Source organism: Seriola dumerili, unplaced genomic scaffold (assembly GCF_002260705.1).
Source record: "Seriola dumerili isolate Sdu_G_001 unplaced genomic scaffold, Sdu_1.0 BDQW01000089.1, whole genome shotgun sequence".
NCBI classification, from domain to species: domain Eukaryota; kingdom Metazoa; phylum Chordata; class Actinopteri; order Carangiformes; family Carangidae; genus Seriola; species Seriola dumerili.
Window position 1 is genome coordinate 226,134 of NW_019174344.1, and position 23,137 is coordinate 249,270.

The 23,137-nt window shown below is 42.0% G+C and overlaps 2 protein-coding genes across 4 annotated transcripts in view; both read left to right on the forward strand.

The window, feature by feature from the left end:
- Positions 1 to 819: 819 nt before the first annotated feature.
- On the forward strand, positions 820 to 14,636 carry capzb (capping actin protein of muscle Z-line beta subunit). 3 transcript variants are annotated; one of them, XM_022745681.1, is made up of 10 exons: positions 820 to 1,048; positions 5,663 to 5,752; positions 7,971 to 8,092; positions 9,508 to 9,621; positions 9,709 to 9,850; positions 10,341 to 10,457; positions 10,550 to 10,615; positions 10,936 to 11,012; positions 11,462 to 11,563; positions 13,481 to 13,557. In XM_022745681.1, the coding sequence occupies exons 1-9, from the start codon at positions 1,046 to 1,048 to the stop codon at positions 11,553 to 11,555; spliced, it is 825 nt and encodes a 274-aa protein (XP_022601402.1). In that variant the 5' UTR covers positions 820 to 1,045; the 3' UTR covers positions 11,556 to 11,563; positions 13,481 to 13,557. The 3 variants fall into 3 exon arrangements, with proteins under 3 accessions (XP_022601402.1, XP_022601403.1, XP_022601404.1); XM_022745682.1 differs by having other exon boundaries at positions 11,462 to 11,556; XM_022745683.1 differs by lacking the exon at positions 11,462 to 11,563 and having other exon boundaries at positions 822 to 1,048; positions 13,481 to 14,636.
- Positions 14,637 to 16,794: 2,158 nt separating this feature from the next.
- The window catches only part of celsr2 (cadherin EGF LAG seven-pass G-type receptor 2), a 60,027-nt gene continuing 53,684 nt past the window's right edge, over positions 16,795 to 23,137 (forward strand). Inside the window, exon 1 of the mRNA XM_022745638.1 lies at positions 16,795 to 20,338. Coding sequence (XP_022601359.1) covers positions 16,795 to 20,338 — 3,544 coding nt within the window. The remainder of the gene's footprint in view (positions 20,339 to 23,137) is intronic.

Sequence of the window (23,137 nt, forward strand, 5' to 3'; positions counted from 1 at the left end):
AGTAAAATCATCAACCCAGAGACCGAAGTTGTGAGAAATTACCTTTCCTTTACAGACTATAAATGCCCTACCTTGAAGTGATGCTTCACTCGTATGTGACAGTACTGTGACAGAAGCCTACAACTGAATAAAAATAGCCTCCCTTATATATATATATATATTCTATTCAAAAGAAGAAAAAACAACAAAACTAACCCCAAGGTGCGTTCAACATTGGAGTATATTAATTATGAACAATGTCAGCATTAAATAAGAATAAAAATAAATATGCAAACCATAATGGAGACCAGGTGACATTTAAAAGAGACCATTATATTCCCTTTTATTTCTTTTTGAGAATAACAGATAATAACAGGTTTCAAAATAATAAATGAAACTTAAAAATATTTAGAAATGATTCATTTCTAATTAAAGGATGATAATTGCGCTTATGGCGGAGGATATACATGTATAAAAGAGATGTGGACAAAAATAAATATCTAAAAAGAACAAACATACACTATATTATTAGGATTTGCTAAATTTCTGAGATGAAAAGAAATGTTTATGAAAGGAGCAGAGACTGCTTGCTTTGTATGTTTTTGTTTCGAAAGCATAAATCCGTTTCCAGCTTTTTAAATACAGTCTATGGTCTCCAGTCGATTATTATGTACCTCCCTCAGTGCAGTTGTGTATCTACTGCCCTCTCTGACTGCACGCTCACTGCACCACTCCTCTCTTTCCATACTTGGCAATGCATTTCTTGCTCCTTCGCTATTGGCTGCTGCAGAAAAAGCCCGGAGTGACCCGGACGTGCAACCGGGGCCCGTTTTTCTGCCTGCAGCCTCCTTCCTGTAGCCCGGTTGAGGAAGTGAATTTCGCTGACAGGGCTGGGTTCAGTGAGGGAGAGGCGAACAAAACATCTTCCGAGGGGGGTTAGAAAAACAAACAACAAACAACAAAACAGCAAGAGGCGAGAGGAGAGATTTGATAACCCACAGTGAAGCTAAGGTGTACAGTCATCGGTGAAATCGTGCTCCCCTGCCCCGCTGAGACCGCCGCAGACATGGTAAGGGCCGCGGCAGAGCTGGTGGGAGAGACGGGGCCGGGGTAAGAGGGTTGTGGTGCGGCTACTGGCTTCTGCTAACTAAGCGGTAACGGCTAAGGGTGCTAAGCTAGGCTGAGGCTAGCTGGAGGTGCTGGGTGGTAACCTGAGAGGAGCAGCAGGAGCAGCAGCAGTGGGGGAGCCAAGTATATAAATCACCGATGCATATCTAAGTTGCCCCGTTTGCAAAACTTCTGCGTACCGGATACGAATGAATTAGCTCTGTGGCTAAGCTACCAGCTATATATTTTAGCTGGATGTTAGCTAGTAGCTAGCCGTTAGCCAGGCTACATGCCCCGTAGGCACAAAGTTAGCACAGGATGTTTTGGATTTGACACAAGTTCGCGAATAGTGTTAGAGAGGAGTCCTAATATAACACACATACAACCCTTCAGTCGTGCGCACACACACGCACACTCAGGCTAAAATAGTCAAGCGCCCGGTTGCCTGTAGCTAAAATAAGACTGCTTGCTCCTCCTATTCCAAACCATGTCAAGCTGTCAGCCTCTTCTGCTGCTAAGTTTTTCCTCTCTCGCGAGTTTGATCATGACTTTTCCAATACTTTCTCTGGGAAATCTTATGCCCCGATAATGCCTATAAATAATACCTGCAGTTATTATTTACTTGTTGCTTGTTTTAAACCTTTTCCTGCCCTTTAATCTCGTGTGGCAGTAACATCACAGTAATTGGTCATGCATTTATGCTTGACAGAAAAAAACCTAATATTTAACTTGAACTATTCTAGCATGATGGAACACCATCTTGTGCTTTCGGGCTGTTTATAAAAGTGAGCTCTGTAGTACTTCCACATGGCTTAAATTGTCCAATGTGTGAGTTGGGAAGTGCAGATGGTTTTTCTCTGCAGTCGCCCAGTCTACTTGGCCTCACCTCATCCATCCTGTTGGCTCAGCCTCACTGCTCTCCCCCTGACCCCAAGGGTTGTTGGTCTGAGCTAGTGTTTACACAGAGACAGGAGCACTAGTAAACACAGTGTCAAGGAGCACAGGTGTCTGATGGAGCAGATTGATTCATCAGCTGAGAGAGATTTTAAGACAGGCAAAAAGCAACTCACAGAAGAGGAAATTGCATGGGAGATATTGCCTGGAAACGGCTGTTATGTTCAGGGTCACTCTTAAGAAAAATGTTTATGGAAAGAGGGTTCTCTCCTTTCTAACATGTCATTGTCCTTTGACCAGCTGGCAGCTGCGTGAGTATACATTGTTATGGTTATGCACTTAAGAGGAGTTACTTCATAGATAAGGCAAGATGGAGGGATTTGACATCTAAAAGAGGGTGATTTTAAATGGTTTAACAAACAAATTCTGTGCAATTCAGAAAACTATTGCTATTGGTGATTTTGATATTGATACAAGCAATTCAGAATGATCTCAGATTCAAGTGCATCCCCCTTTCCTATTGATTATTGGTTTGGATGAGCATTTAAAACTCCTCTTCATATTCAGCTTTTTGGCTGCCACCCTTCATGAGCACATCTGTTTGTTTGTAATTGTAGATATGAGTGAATTTATCATGTCCAGATAGAAGTGTTTCTCCTGGCTCAGCTTGTAATTTGGTCTAGGTTGGTAAAAGCAGTTATTTATCACTGACAGGCACATTAACATTTAGTAATTACACTCATGTTGAAATATCTTTTGACTGACTGGTATGTCAGTAGGACTTATGCCAAGCTAAGGTGATTTTGGCACAGTCTGATAATGCCCAGATGATTGTATCATAGCCAGTAACCTGTCAGGGTTAGGGTTGGGGTTAGCTAAAAAATTTGTTTTGTCCATCTACTATAACCCACCTACATCTTCTTTCACATTCCCCAGAGTTTCATGTTGTGGCTGGTCTGTCCTCCTCCGCTCACTAATATCCTGCTGCAAATTTAAGGGGGAGAAACCCCTGGGGGAAGGCTGTGCTATGCAGGCTATGCAAGCTCTCCAATTACTTCCTAAAGAAAAGTTTAATATTTTACATTTCATTTATCCTAAAACATCTCCACAACAAAGAGACGGGTCACAGTAAGAGGGCAGACTTTGTTTTTAAGGAATGTTACATACAGGATACAACATACAGGAATGTTGATCTGCAAGAGCTAAAGGAAGGACACTGCTGCAACACAAACTATAGTTTACTGGGAACATTGACCACAGTATCAAACTTGTGTTGAGTGGCTAAGTAAACAACAACACAAGCCTCAGTAAACAACTCAAACATGTAACCAAATAAGGAATTGGCTTCAGTTAGTGTCAGGCTGAAGACTGTAGACTGTGACTGCAGCTTTGACTGTTTGTTAAAATCACACATACTTTACAATATTTCCGAAAATTCTCCAAAAGCCTACTTTAATTTCCTACATTGATCTTCTTGCAGTGTTTCATAGTGGGTTTATCCCGCCTAACTCAGAATAAAGAGCGAGGGAAGATGTTAGTGGAAGGTTTTAACCGTCATGTATTAACTACATTGATACAGGGTTGAGATGCATCGAGTTCTGTCTGATTCAGCTCAGCGGTTGATCACATCTTCTGTTCACTTTGCAGTTATTAATCACATTAATCTACATTGTTGATGAAAGCAGAAAATCTTTTGAGTTTTTATCAGTTGGGAATAGTAGAGACAAACAGCCCAATCTGACACAATCAGGTGCTGATGTGTGAGAAAATAAGAGTCAGTGCATGCAAGTTTGAAAATCACCAGTTGGGACTCTTATTTGAACCAATATCTGGTGAGAAAACCTGGATTTCATACCACTGAAACAGCCGTTTGTTCAGTTAATCTCATTATGCTATCAATCTTTCAGTCTGTTCTTGTGCCTCAGACACAATTAACAGTGATGGCTGAGTGGGAAGGCGGTGAGGGATCATGGTCAGGGTGTCTGTACGGACGGGTATGGGATCAGAGATTTTGGGGGAGTCCTGTCTGCATGTGTGACAAAATATGTTGTTGGCCACACCCAGTCAGTGATGTCACAGCAGGTGTTTTGTTTTTGGGCTGACTCCACAACTCAACTGGCACAGAGGGTGGGGTCTCCACACCAGTTAAATTGGCACACTTAAACAGTATGTGCTGCCGATGCTGATTTGAATAGACAGATTTGTGCAGAACAAAAACCAAAAGCCACGTGTTACAAGAGCTTCGTAAATATCTTGTGAATTTCTTTTTACAAAGCCTGTCATGGCTGATGGTAGTTGTGTTGCACCTGACATTTACCTGTTTGTAGTTCACCTCACTGCAATTCATCCTCACCGGAAAATCCTCCACTGCCACACTGCTGCTGCTGTGTGATCCCTCTCTGATAGCAATTCAACATCATATCTGCCGTCCATTTCGCCACTTATTCTCCAATTTAAGCATTTGTCTCGTCCATGTCCCTGCATGACACATGCCCCACAGTTATGGCCAAATGAAGAGCATCTATTGAAAGTCGATTGGCAATATCTGCACTGACATCACTGGTTTGGAAATGATCGGATGTGCCACTCGTTTGAAAGGTTTACACACAGAACAGTTTCCTGCACTTTGAAAACCATTTTGATCCTCCGTTTGACTTTCCTCTGCAAAATACTCACATGACAAATCATGAGTGCTGTTCAGTCTACTGAGCTGAAAATGTCTGTTGTGTCTGTAATCTTGCAGTGCAAGCACAGTTTGCCTGCAAGGGTGTGAATACTTCCTGCACAGCAATGGGGAACATATAAGCTTCTCTGACAGCTAGCTGGATGATGTACCATTTAAAAAAAAAAAAAAAAAAAAAAAAAATTATACCAATACACAACTACTGATCAACTAAATTACACCCTGATGAGTCTTTTGGTCAACAGTTTGAATTAAAGTTGGTGTGAAACTGTTTGAGGACAGCTATTTTTCAGGCCGTTTGACTCAATTTAAATGTTAATCCATTTTGTATTTATGTGTCTGTTGGCTTTCTTCTTCACCTGTAGTGAAAAACACAGCACATACTGTAATAATACTATTATAACTTTGCTTTCAATATTTGACCTCAGCAGATGTGAAGAGGTTTTATGACTCAGTAAACACGAAGATTCCTGTGTACTTACTGTGCACTGTACAGTATTCTGTATACGTTTTCATTATCTCAGCAGCATGTAGTAACAACAAAATCATATCAATTTCTTTAACATTCCTATTAAAGTTGTGTAGTTATTTCTTTGCCATCATCATCTTTCTTCCTAAATGTTCGGTCTTATATTAGTTCTGTTCCTATATTCTATTTATGTTTTCCATATTCCTCACATAATTGTTTATCGTTTTGCTACAAAACATATTTTGTTATGATTTTCTAAAAGATGGTAAGATGGTGTCATCAATTAGTTAGTTTTTATTTTACAGCAATTTGTAAAACTAAAAACTTGGGCTATCTTAGGAGCTGAAAATCTTTCTTTACACAGTTGTTTTTTTGTTTTGGAGAAATAATCACTATGAATAACAGTATAACAAACGTGACATAGCAGAGTCATCAGTCATAAGGAAGCTGCTGTGGTGTTGAGCTTGGAACTATAATCTGATAGTACAGTATAATAAGTGTTGTCTCTGCTGCTTGTGTATGTGTTTCAGAATGACCAGCAGCTGGACTGTGCTCTGGACCTGATGAGGCGTCTGCCTCCTCAGCAGATCGAGAAGAACCTCAGTGACCTCATTGACCTGGTGAGTCTTTGTATTTCCTGTCAGATCTCCTTACAGGCAAAACACGCAGCCATGTCGGGGTATAGTTATGTTCATTACACAAATGGCAGAGCCCCTATCGTAAGGATTACCAAACCTATCAGGTGAGTTAGTTTTTGACTAGATAACTCAGCAGCAAGTAGCAATGTGACAGCTGTTGAGTTTGCTGAACCTCAAAATTGACCTAGAAAGAGGAGTAAAGCTTTTTCAAAACTGAACATTCACATGTAAACGACAACACATAAGAAAGTTACAGAGCACCAAATATAACTAATGTAGACCCAAAAGTTAATAGAATATTAAAACAGAGATGGATTGATTAGTGTAATAATCTATTAGTTAGTCAGCAGAACATTAATCAGCATCTATTTTGGTAATAAATTAAACATATAAGTCAGTTTTTTGAGCAAAATGCCAAACATTTGCAATCTGCAAAAGACAATTTTCACTATTCTCTTAAAATGTATAAACACAATGATTAATCAATTATTTGAAAAACCAATTGACAGGTTAAATGATGATGAAAATAATCATTAGTTGCGGCCCTAAATAATATAGCAACTGAGAGGTATTAGTGCGACCGTCCATAGGGAATTTGACTTTTTATGTGGTAGCAAGATAAAACATAAACATAATAGAATGACATTTCTATATCTCAACCAAAGTGTAATGTTCTGTAGTTGCATTGAATTAATCAGATTTGCAGTTCAGTGGTACATATTTGCCAATAGACCGCATTCATTTTAAGTCACTTATTTTTGATAAAAATCTGGGGTTAATTTTTGCTCAACGCAAGAAATATATCAAGTCATGACAGCAACAGTAAATTTACAGTATATTCTTCAGTTGGAGTTGTGCTAATATTTTGTGAATGCATTTCTTTTGGTTAAATCACTCAGTAGATTCATTATAATACGGACAGAGTCGTGTTCTGGCATCTGTCTTGGGACTGATCTGAGCACATCTATAGTTTGTTTTGTAGCATCAGAAGTGTGTGTAAGTGTGTGCTGGGTGTCGGCCTTTTGTGGTTTTGTTTGTGTTGTTTGAAAGTTTGTTGTTCAGGACTGTGCCAGTGTTACTGTTACTGCCATGTGTGTAACTGAAGGTGTTAGTATTCAATGCTCCAGTTATTTTTTTGTACGGAGTGGAGGTTAAGTTGTTTCTTTCTAAATTCTCCATTGAGCAGTTGGATAACTTACACAAAACTTCTGCCTGTAAATTAATAATTTGGTTCTTTCCTACAATTTTCTGTCGAAAAAGTTATTAACAGTGGAGTGTCAGCAGAGTTTGACAAATTAAGCAAAATCAGACACAAATCATATCACACTTTAACCAGTGTTTGCATGGCACCTTGTTTCGTGGGCATATCCGTCCCTTTAAAGGCCAGACCCCCACCTGCACACCTTCCTCTTCCCACACCTTTAACCTCAGCTCTCTCCTCACCCATTTCGCTGTGTCCGGTTGTTAGTGATTATTATCACAGCTGTCAATCACCTCCACTGCCAAGCACTTGTAGGCTCAACCATCTTTGCTCAACGTCTTCCTGGCAATTAAGAATCACCTGGAATCACCTCTTTCTTTTCTGTTTGTCCCACATCTCTTCTCCTCTCTGATCTCCATTTCCCCTCTACCTCACTCTCCTCCCTGGGTTTTGTCCTGCCTCTCTCCCTTATCTCACCCATTCTGGGCCGCCAGGTATGTGTGTGTGTGTGTGTGTGTGTGTGTGTGTGTGTGTGTGTGTGTGTGTGTGTGTGTGGGTGCATACGGGGGTGGGGGGGGCTTTTTTTTTTTTTTTAGGAAAACAGGGCCTCCTTTGTTTCTTGCTCTGATGCAGGGGAGCATGGAGAGGAGGGGTCCATATCAGTCTGTGAGAAGTAATTTGTAACTCCTTATCCTGTAGATATTATGTTTCCCATTGATATGTTATTCTGGCTCCACTCAGTAACCTCTGCTTATTGAGTGAAGCTGGAATGTGAGAGAAAGACAAGAACATTTTTAACTTAAAAGCAGAATATCAGTTGCCAGAATCGTTGTGTTTTGCTGTATAGTCTGTTCCTCCATAGCCCCGGACATTGTTTTTTAAACTAGTATCTGTTACAGGAAGTCTTCATTGACAAAAACGGCTTGTAATCAAGTGGCTGAAGTATCTGGCAGTAGAAGATGTTAAAATTTAACTTCTTCTATCTGTGTTTGTATCCAGGTTCCCAGTCTGTGTGAGGACCTCCTCTCCTCTGTTGACCAGCCCCTGAAGATTGCCCGGGACAAGGTCGTGGGGAAAGACTATCTGCTCTGTGATTACAACCGAGACGGCGACTCCTACAGGTCAAATCAATAATTGCACCTGAGTCACAGACGAAGAACATTAACAACATTATGATCAGTTCATCAGTCAAAAGAAAATAAGCTACAGACTTTTAATGACTTTTGACTTCTTCGCAAAAATATATAACATCCACTTTTGCTGAATTGCAAAAACACCCTTTTTTAATTTCTATCTTTTATTAGAGTCAACACGTTGTTATAGCACAGTAGATCACATGTGTTATTCAGTGCACAGGAATTAGGTAAATCAGTTTTTTGAATCATACCGACAAACACTGAGAGGTTTAAAGTCTTGAGAAATGTTTGACACACAGCAGAGAAACTGGTGAGATTGTTTGTGTGAAGCCAGTGTAAACCTGTTTGAAACACAGTCCTTATAGTGTGGTGGTCATCAGGGGCCGTGTGGCAACGGAAAAAAGTAGTGGTGGGACCGAGGAATTCAAGGTTACCAGCCAGTACAATGGGGCATATTTAAGATGGATTATGTCACTTTTAAAAGAAAGTTGTCCTCACACAAACGTTAAATTTATACAAATTGAAACCTACTGTTGCTCAGTTCAGTACAGAGCTGAAACAAAAAGCTGATTAAACAATTTGATGGCAGTTATTTTGATAGTCAATAATCTATTCACTGTCCATTCTCATGTTCCAGCTTCTCCAATGTGAGGATTTTCTGCCTTTCACTGTTTTTATCATTGTAAATTGAACATCTTTGTTGTTTGGACAGTTGGTTGAACCAAAGAAGCAATAACATGATGTCACATTGGTCTCTGGGATGTTGTGACTTGGGTTTTTTACCACTTCTGGGGTTTTATAGGCCAAACAGTTGATCAGTTAATCCTTGAAATAATCAACAGATTAAGATAAAGAAATTATGACAAGGGGCATCGTGTGGCGTAGTGGTCTAAGCAGGCGCCCCATGTGTAGAGGCTACAGTCCTTGCGGCAGTTGGCCCCGGTTCAAGTCCCGCATCGGACGGCCTTTGCTGCATGTCATTCCCCCTCTCTCTGCCTCCCCATTTCCTGTCTCTCTACTGTACTATCAAATAAATGCCCAAAAAATATTCTTTAAAAAAAAAAAAAAGAAATTATGACAACAATTTTCCATCGCAGCCCTAATTCTACACACGCAGGGATCTTCCTGGTTCAGTTTTACCTGGTCTGGTGTGACCAGTAGCTTATGGTGGCTGATATTAGAAATGTTGTTGTGTCCTTCTCATGAGAATTTTATTCAATAGAGAAATCCAGTGTGCCTTAACCCTGCATCTGCCACTTATGACCAAGTTACATAGTCTCACATCAAGGATTTAGCTGTTAGAAAGAGACATTTAGTGCCCATGTAAACTAATACAGCATCTTAACATTTAGTCAGATACATATTAACACTGAATTCTGTCGTACTCTTTAATACATCAGATCCCCATGGAGTAATAAGTATGAACCTCCCATTGAAGATGGTGCAATGCCTTCAGCTCGCCTGAGGAAACTCGAGGTTGAAGCCAATAACGCCTTTGACCAGTACAGAGACCTGTGAGTACCAGCGAAGCAGTCTGATGCAGGGTTTTTAATAAACGCTCAGTGTGCTCCTCTTGCGACCTCTGATATCTGTGTTTTCAGGTACTTTGAGGGTGGTGTGTCCTCCGTGTACCTCTGGGACTTGGATCATGGCTTCGCCGGAGTTATTCTGATCAAGAAGGCTGGGGATGGATCCAAGAAGATCAAAGGGTGCTGGGACTCCATCCATGTGGTGGAGGTGCAGGTGAGAATCAGCTGATATGAAATAACAATAGGTTGACATTTGAACTTGCTTCTGCCTAGTCTTTTTTTTTTTTTTTTTACTTTTTCATTTTATTTTTCAATCTCAGGTGTATTTGTTTTTGCAACAAAGAACAATTATAGTATGTTTTACATTCAGTTCCAAACTTTAAAAAAATATGTTTAAAAATATAAAATGTTTGAGCCCAAATGATTTCATATTCTAAAACACCAAAGGGAAACAAACAACAGTTCATTGTAAACATTATTGATAATAGAGACTATACGGCATTAATATAGTAAGTAATGTTATGTTACCATCTTACTACCGCTCCTAAAAACAAAGAGGATACATTTTTCTGCCATTTTAAAAATCTGTAGTATCAGGCAGAGACAAAACCTGTGCTTGATGTTTGCAGGTGATTTACTTTAAAATACATTGCTTGGAGAATAATTCAGATTTGTTTTTGTTTTTTTTCTGCTTGTACAAACAGGAGAAGTCCAGTGGCCGTACGGCTCACTACAAACTCACCTCCACCGTCATGCTGTGGCTCCAGACAACCAAGACCGGCTCTGGTACTATGAACCTGGGCGGCAGCCTTACAAGACAGGTACAGTGTTGAACTGACAATAAAACATTTCTAATGCTTCCAGCTGTGCTCCAGGGACCCATTAACTCTGCGTTTTTTTCATTGTTTCATAGATGGAAAAAGATGAGACGGTTGGAGAATCCTCACCCCACATTGCCAACATCGGCCGCCTTGTTGAAGTCAGTATAACTGCTAGCGTCCTGCTTGTTTGCCTTTTATTGACTGCTTACCCAAAGCAGTTATTCTTCTCATCTGGAATAATGCAGTGCATTGTTTCTCAGGAGCAGGTTTCCTGGACACAGGATTCTGCTGATATATCATAATGCTTTGAATACTCATAAAATGTTGTGACCTACATGACAATCATGTTGCAGAGCCACTCTCACTGTGCCTCATGTTCAGGACATTCACAGCCTCCAAATCAAGTCCAAATGTTACCAGATAGAAAATAGAGGCAGGAATCATGCTGGAAGTTAAGAATGTTTCCGTTTTGTTCCAGGATATGGAGAACAAGATTCGCTCCACACTGAATGAAATCTACTTCGGGAAGACTAAGGACATCGTTAACGGCCTAAGGTAACACTTATTGATTTGTCTGGATTACTTGAACCAACTTCTCTTTTTTTTTTTTTTTTAACAGGACTTCCAGTCAACAGGGTCTGCAATCTCTGTTTTTTTAATTGTACTGGTCATACGATGAGCCAGAGTCAGTTTACCTCCATGTCTCCAGCTGCTGACCTGTTAAACACAGATGTTTTCTTGCCTCTTTTTTAAAATTTCTGTCATTTCTTGTCTGACATTTTATTTCAACCTACCTCTGCTGCCCCTCCGTACGGTCGCAATTTTTCTGTATTCACGTCATATCCTTCTCCTTTCCCAATCCCTGTCCTCAACCCCGCCAACAGGTCTTATTTTTTGTTATTGCCTTTCATCTATCATTTCTGCTGCCATTCTTATCACTGTCTATCCCTCTGTCAATCCCTCTGTCACCAATCCTGCCCTGCTGCCTCTCCTCTGTGCTCCAGATCTATTGAGTCTTTGCCTGATAACCAAAAGTACCGGCAGCTCCAGAAGGAGCTGTCTCAGGTCCTCACCCAGCGTCAGATCTTCATTGACTAGGGTCAGAGGTACACCCTCGCATGGAGAATTGTGTGTGTGTTTTTGTGTGTGTATTGTTAAGTACAAAATGAACAAGGGGAAATATTGCTGTACTGCTCTGTCCATGGTCTCCTCCTTGGGCCTCGCTCTCAGATGTGTTACTGTACGTTTAGGAAGGAAGCAGCTAAAAGGCATGTTGGGTCACAAAACAACATATTTGAAGACTTTACCTTGGGCTCTGGGGAATTGTGTTGGGCTTTTCTCACTATTTTCCTACATTTTGTAGACTAAACAATTAATCACTTTATTGTAAAAATAAGTGAGCAATAGCTGGGCAATAATGAAAATTGTATTTACTTATATTTTGGCAAATTGGCATTATTAATAGTTTGTCAAATCAGTAGTAGTTCCTGTTTTCATTGTACCCATAAGTGTACAGACAACTATCACTGGATTTCTTTGATTGTGAAGAAAACTTAAAAATGATTCGATTCGTTTTGGAGTTACAAGGAGCGTAATTTTTTCTGTGATTTTTAAGCAGGTTTATTGATGTGTATTCGCGATGGACAGCAAAGATAATTATATCCTGTGTGTGTAATACTGAATCTAAAATTATAGCAACAATAATGTGAATCATATCTGTTCATTCAGATTTTTGACTCCAGCAACAGCATGAATTTTAACACAAATTGCAGCACTTGGCCCCACGAGTTGTGTGTCACCACCTCTGCTGCAGGTCGTTTCTGATCATGTTGGTCAACTGGCCAAATCAGCAGCCAAACGACAAAAACGAATTTCCCTTTGTTTGTAGAACACCGACACGCACCTTCCCCTCTCGCAGTGCCTTCGTCTTCTTGGGAACATTTTGTTGGTGAAACTGGCATTAACTTGTGCACCTTAGACTAAAGATGATGTCATCAAGATAAAGATTATTGTTCAAATTTTAAACATTAGTTTAAATAGAAGACAGATGTCACCTGGTATTTGTTGGACATTTGTTTGTTAAGATTTAGATAAAGCAACAACAGCAAAAGTAGAAAATGATACAAACCAAATCAGCTTGATTGAGTGGTTTGTCAGAGTTCAGGCTCATAGGTTACCGTGTGTGTGTGTTGTGTGTTTTGTGTGTGTGTGTGTGTGTGTGTGTGTGTGTGTGTGTGTGTGTGTGTGTGTGTGTGTGTGTGTGTGGAACTGAATGCTGTATGAACATTTGCATGCTCTTTAGCTGCTCAATCTGCAGCACTCTGTGTGGGCATGTTATGCAGGTTGTGTTCAACCTTTTAAACTAATGGACAATCTGTGTGAGCAAGGGACACACTAACCATGTCAGAGTTTTCAGAGCAGCCATCTTTTGTCCTATCAGAAGAATAACTCTCAATTTATGTGAATGCGATGAAATAAAATCACAGAAAGACTCTTATTAGCATAAATATTCACCCCTGTCAATTTAACAGGATGATATCATTCAAACTCTGAGTTTGATCTAAACAGAATGAAGATTTCTGCTGTTTTAATTTTATATTTGCACATGTAATTCTATAAATTTGTTCTCAATTCATTATGAATCTTCAAATATCTCACCAAAGTGCAAAATGTAAAGGACTGAATACTGCCGCAAGACACTGTAAGCAGGTGAATCACATTATTGAATTGCATGATAAAAAATAACTGTAACCATTGGTTTCCTTTGCCTGACATTAATATTCCATGTGTGCAGTGTGTATACATTTAATGTGTGATTAATACATATTTTTCACAGAGAAGCAGACTTGGACTGTGCTGTTATATAACACTTTTACAAAGTTTCAGTTCCTCAGTTTTTCTCTTGAATTTACAGACCGTGTGTTTCTGTTTCTATGGAGAAACTTTTCCAATCTCTTGTTGTTTTCATATTCGATGTTGCACACACTGACTGTCTCTCCTCTCTTTGTGTCTCTCCTGCACAGGAGTGTTCAGACTCTGGCTGACAAGTCAAAGCAGGAGGCTCTGAAGGTCGACCTGATGGAGGCACTCAAACGCAAACATAACAGCTAGAGATGCTTTTTCGTTTTCCTCTGACTTCTCTCACTCTCTCTGCCTCATCTCTGCCATCTTTTCTCTGTTTCTTTTCGTCTCTCCCTCCATGCCTGTTTCAGTGCTGCACTCTTGTTTATTTGTGAAAAAACAAAAAAGGAGAAAATGCTTAGCTTTTTATTTGGTTTTTTTCTTTTCTTTTCTTTTTCTTTTTTTTTTTTTTGTTTTTTGTTTTTGTTTTTTTCTGTTGGGTTTATTTTCATGCATCTCATCTGCCATGAAGCCATTCACTCCCTCTGTCTCTCTTCACCCCTCTCTTCTCTGTCTGTTCTCTCCCATGTTATGAATATAATGATAGTATTACCACGGTTAATGATAATCTTACAGTGTGAGGATCATTGTAGTAATAATCCCTGATGTTCTCACAGCTGATGTGTCCTCGGTCAGTTTGAAATGAGCGACTTTGGCCCTGCTCTTCCTCCATGGTGAGGAAACGGACATAGACTGTGCTGTACGTGGTGTAGGCTTGGTGGGGCTGTCATTATTATGTACATCAAATTTATTTCTTGCACCTATTTTTGTCTACGACACCCCCCTGATATATTTGTATAAAATTATAACTGTCCGTGTATAACTGTCATTCTTCTGGCCGTTGTAAACGGTGCGAACACGAGGGCGGCCTTCGGTTTGTGTTAAAGGGTTTTTATTCTTTACTCCACTCTGTCCGCATGCATGTAAGCCTATGTGGGAGCATGGGGCCGCAGCCAGTGGAAGTGTAGACTTATCAAACATGGGGGATAGACTGTTATAATCACCAGGTACACCCTTGTCGTCGATCCAATCCCCTACACTGTGTATAACATGACAGTTTGCCTCCCCTCTGTTCGGCTTATTCAACTCTTCTCTCTCCTCACCTACTATGTCTTTGTTGGGGGTCACAGTTTGTCTTTGTGTCTCAGTGGAAACCTTTGACTGTTTCCATTTTGGAGGGGAATCTTTTGTTGTATTTTTGTTTTGTTTTTATTTTGTAAAGCTTATGATTCATATTGTATTAGAGCCTCCAGCAACAATAAAAACGGTAAAAAGCTACTTCTATTTTTTTATTCTTAATTTCTTATTGATGTGCCACACTGTAAAGGTAGTGGACAAAATAACAAACACTCCTGAACAGGGATTTGAAGTATTGCCATTGCAAACATCGCCGCCCAGGAAGGACTTTAAGTCTTCTATTAAGCATTTAAAAGCAGTATATGAGCATTTATCATAAATTGCTTATAACACAATAGAATGTAGATGTAAGCAAATACAATTTTTACCTCGTATTTGACAACTGTCAAGCCTCCTGTGAGCACCCATAAGTGAAAGCTTTGGTAAACAGATAATGAATGACAGTATAAACATTTGCTAACTGGCATTTTACAGCCCTGTCGAAATTAGCACAAAACATCACACAGCTGAGGACGATAGCAATGTCATTAGTTTTGCACGTATTTGGTCATAAATAAAAGTATGGGACGAATTAAAAATTTGACCAAAGTGTCAAGGAAAAGTTGGAAGATCGCCAAGATTATTACAATTTATCCTCCGGATACAATGAATACCTACAACTTTTATGACAATCTATCCAATAATTGTCAAAATATTTAACAACAATAAATAAAAGGGAAAAGTGAGAGGCTCACCAAAGTTACAGTAATAGGATTCATCATCTGGGGAACATGAATGTCTATACTAAATTTCATGGTGATGCATTTTTGCTAAGGAATCCTTCGGTTAGTTTGAAGGGAGAAGAATTGTAACCGCAACATGTCCTGATTGTTTTCTGATAAGCACAGTACTCAGACACTGCACTTAGGTGCAATTTTGAGGAACTTGTACGTGATATGAGTAGCTCCATTTCCTGCTACTTTATTATTTGACCTCAGTTCAGAGGCAAGTTTTGTACTTTTACTCCACTTTTTAGTTAGTGTTCAAATTCAGATTAATAATTAGCAATATAATCACCAAATAAATGTTTATGTATTATATGTATTCTCTAGACAGTCTAGTAGACACACAACATGATGCAGCTCTCGTCATGGACATACTGAATACTGACTGAACCCGTCTCCTCTCACTGTGTGACTGCAGTTTGTCCACTAGGTGTCAGTGACACTCAGCACATCAGCTCAGCTCCGGGGTTCACAACAGTTTCCATCAAAGATTTCATCAAAGAGGTCTGTTGTGTCTTCATTTCATCTTATCTTACTCGAACTGAGTTCACCTTATGACAGAGTCTGAACTGAAAACCACGAACTAATAAAACCTACAGGAAAACAACCGGTGAACACAAATTAAATAGGTTTGATTGTAGATTTAAATGTAACTATCCCTCCTTTGGCAGAACAATGGACAGGGCAACTTGTCTTGTATTGACATTTTGATTAATGTCTTCCAGTTAGTGAGTAATCGCTTTCTGGAGGTGAGTGGCCATGCTTGAACACAGATTTGTCATAGATGAAATAATAGTTGGTTTCAAGTGGTTATGTGCCACCACTGCATCATCTACAAGATCTCTCTCTGTGTTGAACCCCTACACTCAAAAAGTGTAGAAAGCAGAACTAAGACGAAGATAGCAATGCCTGTATCTATAACTGAAGCACTGTGGAGACTATGGGTAGTTGTAGCAGCATTCATACATGGCAAGTTGTCAAGTAAAATAGCTAGTGAAAGTCTAGTTGTTGTTTTCTGCTAATAAATGAAGCTTTGAGAAGAGAAGAGAATTTCCAGTGGCAGGTTTTATGTCAAGACCCTAACAGAGCTGTTTTCCTCTCTCTCTCTCTCTCTCTCTCTCTCTCTCTCTCTCTCTCTCTCTCTCTCTCACACACACACACACACACACACACACACACACACACAAACACACAGGTTTATGATAATGAGGAGCCTCAAGGCGCAGGGGGAGCAGGAGCCATTTTTTTACCATTCAAGCGGAGTTGCGCGGACGGAGCGGAGGTGTTGCTGCCGCTGTTGTTGTTGCCGCCGGCGTGTGTGAGAGTGTGCGAGCAGCTCCGGCCAAGGTTACTGCGGGTTTACCTCTTCAGAAAAAAGAAGGAAAAAAAAAAAAAAAATCAGCCGGAGTGACCGGGGAGAAGTGCGCCCACTGAGAGCATGGCTCCTCTGCAACAAAGGGAAACTCACAGGCGGAAAGTTTAAAGGAATAAGGAGCTGCAGAAATTCCCGGCCGGAGAACACACACTGAGGAGCGATGCACTTCGTTAAATGGGACTTGTTGTTAATTTTCTGGTGGTGCAAACTGGTTTCGCTGGCGCATTGTTACAACGTTCACATCAGTGAGGATGCGGGACCAGGGACGGTGGTGGCCGGCGTGGAGCGGGGCGCGCAGTGCGCTTTGGATCAGGTACTCGCTCCTAAATTCTCGGAGCAGTTTCTGGAGACTGACCCAGCGGCGGGCACTGTGTTTGTTTCGGACTCGATAAAGTGCGCCTCGCTGCGCTCAAACCCCTTCACCGTGTACACTGTGGCAGACTGCACGGACTCCGGCTACAGACACCTCCTCACCAGCCAGTACGAGGTGCATGTTCACGGTAGGAACTGTTCAAACAAGCGTAAAAGAAAACCTCAGTGGGACATGGAGGTCCTCAGTTTGTTTAGCACCCACAACCGCCACCACCGCTCAGAGTGCCACCAAGCAGGCTCTGCTTTATTTCCAGTGGGAGGTCTGCTACCTGGCTCCCCAGTCCGCTGCAAAGTCACCAACAGTCGGGACTTTTACTTCGCAGAGGGGGACTTGTTTGTGTCTGAGACTCTGTGCTGGAGGCAGGACACCCTCCTGGAGCTAGACCTGCTCTGCGATGTACTCACAGGAAATGGGTTGAATGCTAAAGTCAATCACGCCATCCACTGGCGTGTGGGGCAGGGCCCCTTTAGGCAGGGCCACCTAGGAAAGCTGTTATTGAAGGCAGCTCAGTCTGATTCAGGGATTGTGAGCAGGAGGAGGAGGAGAAGCATCAACAGCAGCCCCCAGTTTCAGCCCCCAATGTACCAAGTGTCTGTGGCAGAGAATAAGCCAGCTGGGACTCCTGTTGTTGTTTTGAAAGCAGTGGATGTGGATGAGGGGGAGGCAGGCAGGCTGGAGTATTTCATAGAGGCTCTTTTCGATAGCCGTTCCAACAACCTCTTTGCTGTGGACCCGGCCACCGGTGCCGTGTCCACAGTAGAGGTGCTGGACCGGGAGACAAAAGACACCCATGTGTTTCGTGTGACAGCAGTTGACCACGGCACACCTCGACGTACAGCCATGGCCACCCTCACTGTCACAGTCAGTGACACAAACGATCACGACCCTGTGTTTGAGCAGCAGGACTATAAGGAAAGCATCAGAGAGAATTTAGAAATAGGCTATGAGGTGTTAACTGTGAGGGCCACTGATGGGGATGCACCTGTCAATGGCAACATCCTTTACCACATCCTCAACAGCAACGGGTCCAATGATGTGTTTGAGATTGATTCGAGGTCTGGTGTAATCCGCACCAAAGGCCTGGTAGACAGAGAGGAGGTAGAAGCTTACATGCTGTTAGTTGAAGCAAATGACCAAGGTCGTGACCCCGGGCCCCGCAGCGCCACAGCTACTGTTCATATAGTGGTAGAGGATGATAATGACAATGCTCCACAGTTCAGTGAGAAACGTTATGTGGTCCAGGTGCCCGAGGACATGACCCCTAACACAGAGATCCTGCAGGTCACCGCCACAGATCAGGACAGAGGGGGAAATGCTCTCGTTCACTTCAGTATCATGAGTGGAAACACCAGGGGACAGTTTTATATTGATGCTCAGACAGGTAAAATGGACCTGGTGAGTCACCTTGATTATGAGGCAAACAAAGAATACACTCTGAGAATTCGAGCTCAGGATGGAGGACGCCCTCCGCTATCCAACATCAGTGGCCTGGTGACGGTGCAGGTGTTGGACGTTAATGATAACGCCCCCATTTTTGTCAGCACCCCATTCCAGGCCACCGTGCTGGAGAACGTGCCGCTGGGCTACTCCATCATCCACATCCAGGCAGTGGATGCAGACTCTGGAGACAACTCCAGGCTGGAGTATCGCCTCACTGAAACCACACCAAACTTCCCCTTCACCATCAACAACAGCACGGGGTGGATTGTAGTGGCGGCCGAGCTGGACAGGGAGAGTGTAGATTTTTACAACTTTGGAGTGGAGGCCCGCGATCACGGCTACCCTGTCATGTCCTCCTCAGCCAGTATTAGCATGACTATTCTGGATGTCAACGACAACAACCCGGAGTTCACTCAGAAGTCGTATTACATGCGACTGAATGAGGATGCAGCCGTGGGGACCAGCGTGGTGACAGTGTCGGCTGTGGACCAGGACATTAACAGTGTGGTGACCTATCAGATATCCAGCGGAAACACCCGCAACAGATTCTCCATCACGAGCCAGAGTGGAGGGGGGCTCATTACACTGGCACTGCCTTTAGACTACAAGCTGGAGCGACAATATGTCCTCACTGTCACTGCAAGTGACGGTACTCGCTTTGACACCGCCAAAGTGTTTGTTAATGTCACAGATGCCAACACACACCGGCCTGTGTTTCAGAGCTCACATTACACCGTCAACATTAATGAGGACCGGCCTGTGGGCACCACTGTTGTTGTAATAAGTGCCACAGATGAAGACACGGGTGAGAACGCACGCATCACCTACTTTATGGACGACAGCATCCCTCAGTTTGACATCGATTCAGACACAGGAGCTGTCACCACACAGATGGAGCTGGACTATGAGGACCAGGTTTCATACACTCTCGCCATCACTGCTCGGGATAACGGCATCCCACAGAAGTCCGACACCACCTACCTGGAGATACTGGTGAATGACGTTAACGACAACTCCCCCCGCTTCCTCCGAGACCACTATGTGGGTTCTGTGATGGAGGACGTGCCGGTGTTCACCAGCGTGGTCCAGGTTTCTGCCACCGATCGAGACTCTGGGCTCAACGGGCGAGTCTTCTACACCTTCCAGGGCGGGGAGGATGGCGATGGAGACTTCATAATTGAATCCACCTCTGGCATTGTTCGCACGCTGCGCAGATTAGACAGAGAAAATGTGCCCATTTACAGCCTGCAGGCATTTGCTGTGGATAAAGGTGTTCCTGCTCTGAAGACACCAGTAAACATTCAAGTAACAATCCTAGATGTGAATGACAACCCCCCTGTGTTCGAGAAAGATGAGTTTGACATTATGGTGGAAGAAAACAGCCCCATAGGCCTTGTGGTTGCACACATATCAGCCACAGATCCAGATGAAGGCAGCAATGCACAGATCATGTACCAGATCGTGGAGGGAAACATCCCAGAAGTTTTCCAGCTGGACATCTTCTCTGGAGAACTCACTGCATTAATAGACCTGGACTATGAGACAAGAGCTGAGTATGTTATTGTGGTGCAGGCCACCTCCGCCCCTCTGGTGAGCCGCGCCACAGTCCACATTAAACTTGTCGACAAGAACGACAATATTCCCGTGCTCAAAAACTTCCAGATCATCTTCAACAACTACGTGACGGACAAATCGAGCAGCTTCCCCACCGGAGTGATCGGCCGCATCCCCGCTCACGACCCCGACGTCTCAGATCACCTCCACTACAGTTTCGAGGTGGGAAACGAGCTGAACCTAGTCCTCCTGAACCAAAGCACGGGGGAGATCCAGCTGAGCCAGGCCCTGGATAACAACCGGCCCCTGGAGGCCTCCATGAGGATCTCGGTGTCAGGTGAGACAGTTGGATAACTCCTCCCAGTGAGGGGAGACCGGCCTTACTGAGATGTATTCCTATTCTCTTTCCATGAACATGTCCTGTCTCTTCATTTCCACTCTGCTTCACTTCACCAGGTAATGGAAGTGATGATGACTTAAGTATGTCTTTCTTGGCTTTAGTATTCCATAGTGATTTTTCCTGAAATAGAAATATTCATGAAGGAGGATTAATATTCACTACAGGATATTTGTAAGCCACTCCACTTTTTCAAGAAAAAAAATCACACTCAGTGCCAAGAGACAAAGATGTATTTAAGCACTCACATTCTGTGAGGTAGATTGTTTCCTTTGTTGCATGTAGGGGGGCTTCTGTAATTTTTTTTGGGCCCAATCATTAAGGAATTTTCTTGTTTACACAAACCTGATTTTAGCTTTGCCTATTGTTGAGATTTAAATAGCTGTTTGTCTGAGCATGTCTGCTTCCTGTGGGATCCACACTCCAGTGGGCACACTGATCATGCCCCGTAACTACCCATTAGACCACCCCTCCCACATACATCGAAATTGTCGTATGTTCGACTGGGTTGTTGTTTCCTGTTGTAATTTGACATTTCATAACTGTCCGTGCTCCCAGCTCTAGAGTGCTTGAGGCTGATGATTCTGGCACTTTTAAAGATGAGAGACAACAAGCACTGGGTCAGATGTAAATCATCTTTTGCTCCACTGTCTTGGACTTTCAGTATGAGATACGATGGGCCATGTTGGTCTAAAACAAGCCAAACAACTGTTAGGCTGTGTCAGTCCCACTGCTGGTGTTGTCTTTCCTAACCTGCATATCTTAAACTGTCTGTGTTCCCTGCACCTTCAATTTTGCATGCCAGCACAAATTACAGAGTTTTATTTGCTTCCATTATGTGACTGAACTTGTATGTTGGGCGTGTGTTCCCATTACCCTCAGTTGGAGCTTTTTAGATGCAGAGTAACTGTAAATCTGCCTTCTCTTTGACCTTGGCACAACCTAAGAGAAAGGAAACCAGAACCGGGAACGTTATTAACGGTGGACTTCAAGGTTAAAGATGAAATCAGATACTAAACAAGAACAGTGAGGATTAAGGCCGGTAGAAACCTTGGGATTTCTTTGATTTTATTGAATGAGATGAATGAGACAGTGGAAGTGTAGATCGAGTGCTTTCCTATTTGTTGATGAGTGGACACTGAAGAGCAGATACTGTATGGTTAGCGTGGGTAGTCGTTATAATGGATTGGAGCTGTGCTTTGCCCCTCTGGAGAACAATAGTGAGCTGTCTATTCAGGGGCAGGCGCTAGAGCTCATACCAGGCTGTGGTTGGGGGCAACAGCTGTGACTCCACCAAGAACCAATTAGAGGCCGTGTCTCCCCAGCGCGTCCCGCACCTGCTGGGGTTTATGAGTCAGCACCCCTGCAGGAGACAGAGGGAGATGGAGGGAGACAGGAGGACAGAAGGGGGGAAGGAGGGGGTGAGTTAAGTTGTGGTTGTGTAAACTGGAGATATGTTGGAAAATACAGTCGTACTGTAAGAGAGCAGGGAAGTCATTAGACAGTTGGAGGAGGAGATGGGGTTGGAAAATGAGCTCCTCCTATAGATGCTACTGACCCCAATTTTCAAAGGCTTCTCCCTCAAGGGACCTCCCAAGTCTTCCCATTATCTTTCCCTTTATGCTGCCGTTTAAGAGGCCCCTTATGATGGACGATTTTTGATGGGCTCTTTTGTATGTTGTTGGACTGTGATTAACATCGTTTCTGAGCTCCGCTCTTCATACTGAAATAGATGTAATGGTTCAAATGTAGCTACACTAGTGTTTGCTAAAAATCCACCGATTATGATGGTCTGCTTAAAGTTGAATTCAGTATCTACTGCATTGAACATGCAGTAATCATTTTTCAGATCCCATTGGATCTCACTTTGTCTGAAATAAGAATAAGATATGAAATAATTAACTTCAGTTACACCAGACTTTTATCCCATAAGGACTTGTAATCACTTTACATAAGTAAATAATATGTAATCTGTTAATCCTCTGTGTTCTGTATTATCATCATGCTCAGTATGAGTTATTGTTCCTGATGCTGTTTATCCTGCAGTTCACAGACATGCTAATAACTCGGGATACCTAAAAGCGATAGAAAAACAAAAATGGACCAGAAATCAAAATAATCAAAATGTACATTTTTACCTATTAATTGCATCTCAATTTAAAGGAATAGATGCCAGAATATTGATTGCCTAATGATATGAGAATCTATATCAACTGGCAAATATGTAATAATAATGTAGATAGTGGTCAATATTGAGATAGTGTTAAAACATTGTTACCGATGGTTGAAAAAAAAAACTCATTGAGATAAAGACTAGCTACTCCATTTGGTTAAATGATGTAACTGAACCATATTTGAAGCAGCTTAAGTAAAATGTATTGAAATCGTTACATTTAATTAAATACAATCCCTTATTTCCCCTGTTAGGATAGACAGCACCTTGATACTTATGTCAACAAATTCTCTCAGTGACATTCAGATTGGCTTCATATTCATTCAAAACCATAAGCAGGCGCTTAAAAACATATCCGACAACCACATAACCTGGAGATCTTCCTGTCTTGTAGTGTGTTGGCTGTGTGCGCTGGCATAAATTAATGATTATAACCATTTAATTATGTTAAGGAGCCAGATTTAGTGGTGTGTGGGTGCTGGGCCTGCCTCCATACTGAATGGGAGAAAAGAGACTCATAAACTAATATCAGGATTAATTAATCGATGTTGTCGTGATTAGAAACG

Bases quoted from the DNA above. Each gene is read 5' to 3' on its own strand.
- capzb (XM_022745681.1), top strand. The intron at 10,458-10,549 runs GTACAGTGTTGA...ATTGTTTCATAG, and splicing joins GCGGCAGCCTTACAAGACAG to ATGGAAAAAGATGAGACGGT. The intron at 11,013-11,461 runs GTAACACTTATT...TCTGTGCTCCAG, and splicing joins GACATCGTTAACGGCCTAAG to ATCTATTGAGTCTTTGCCTG.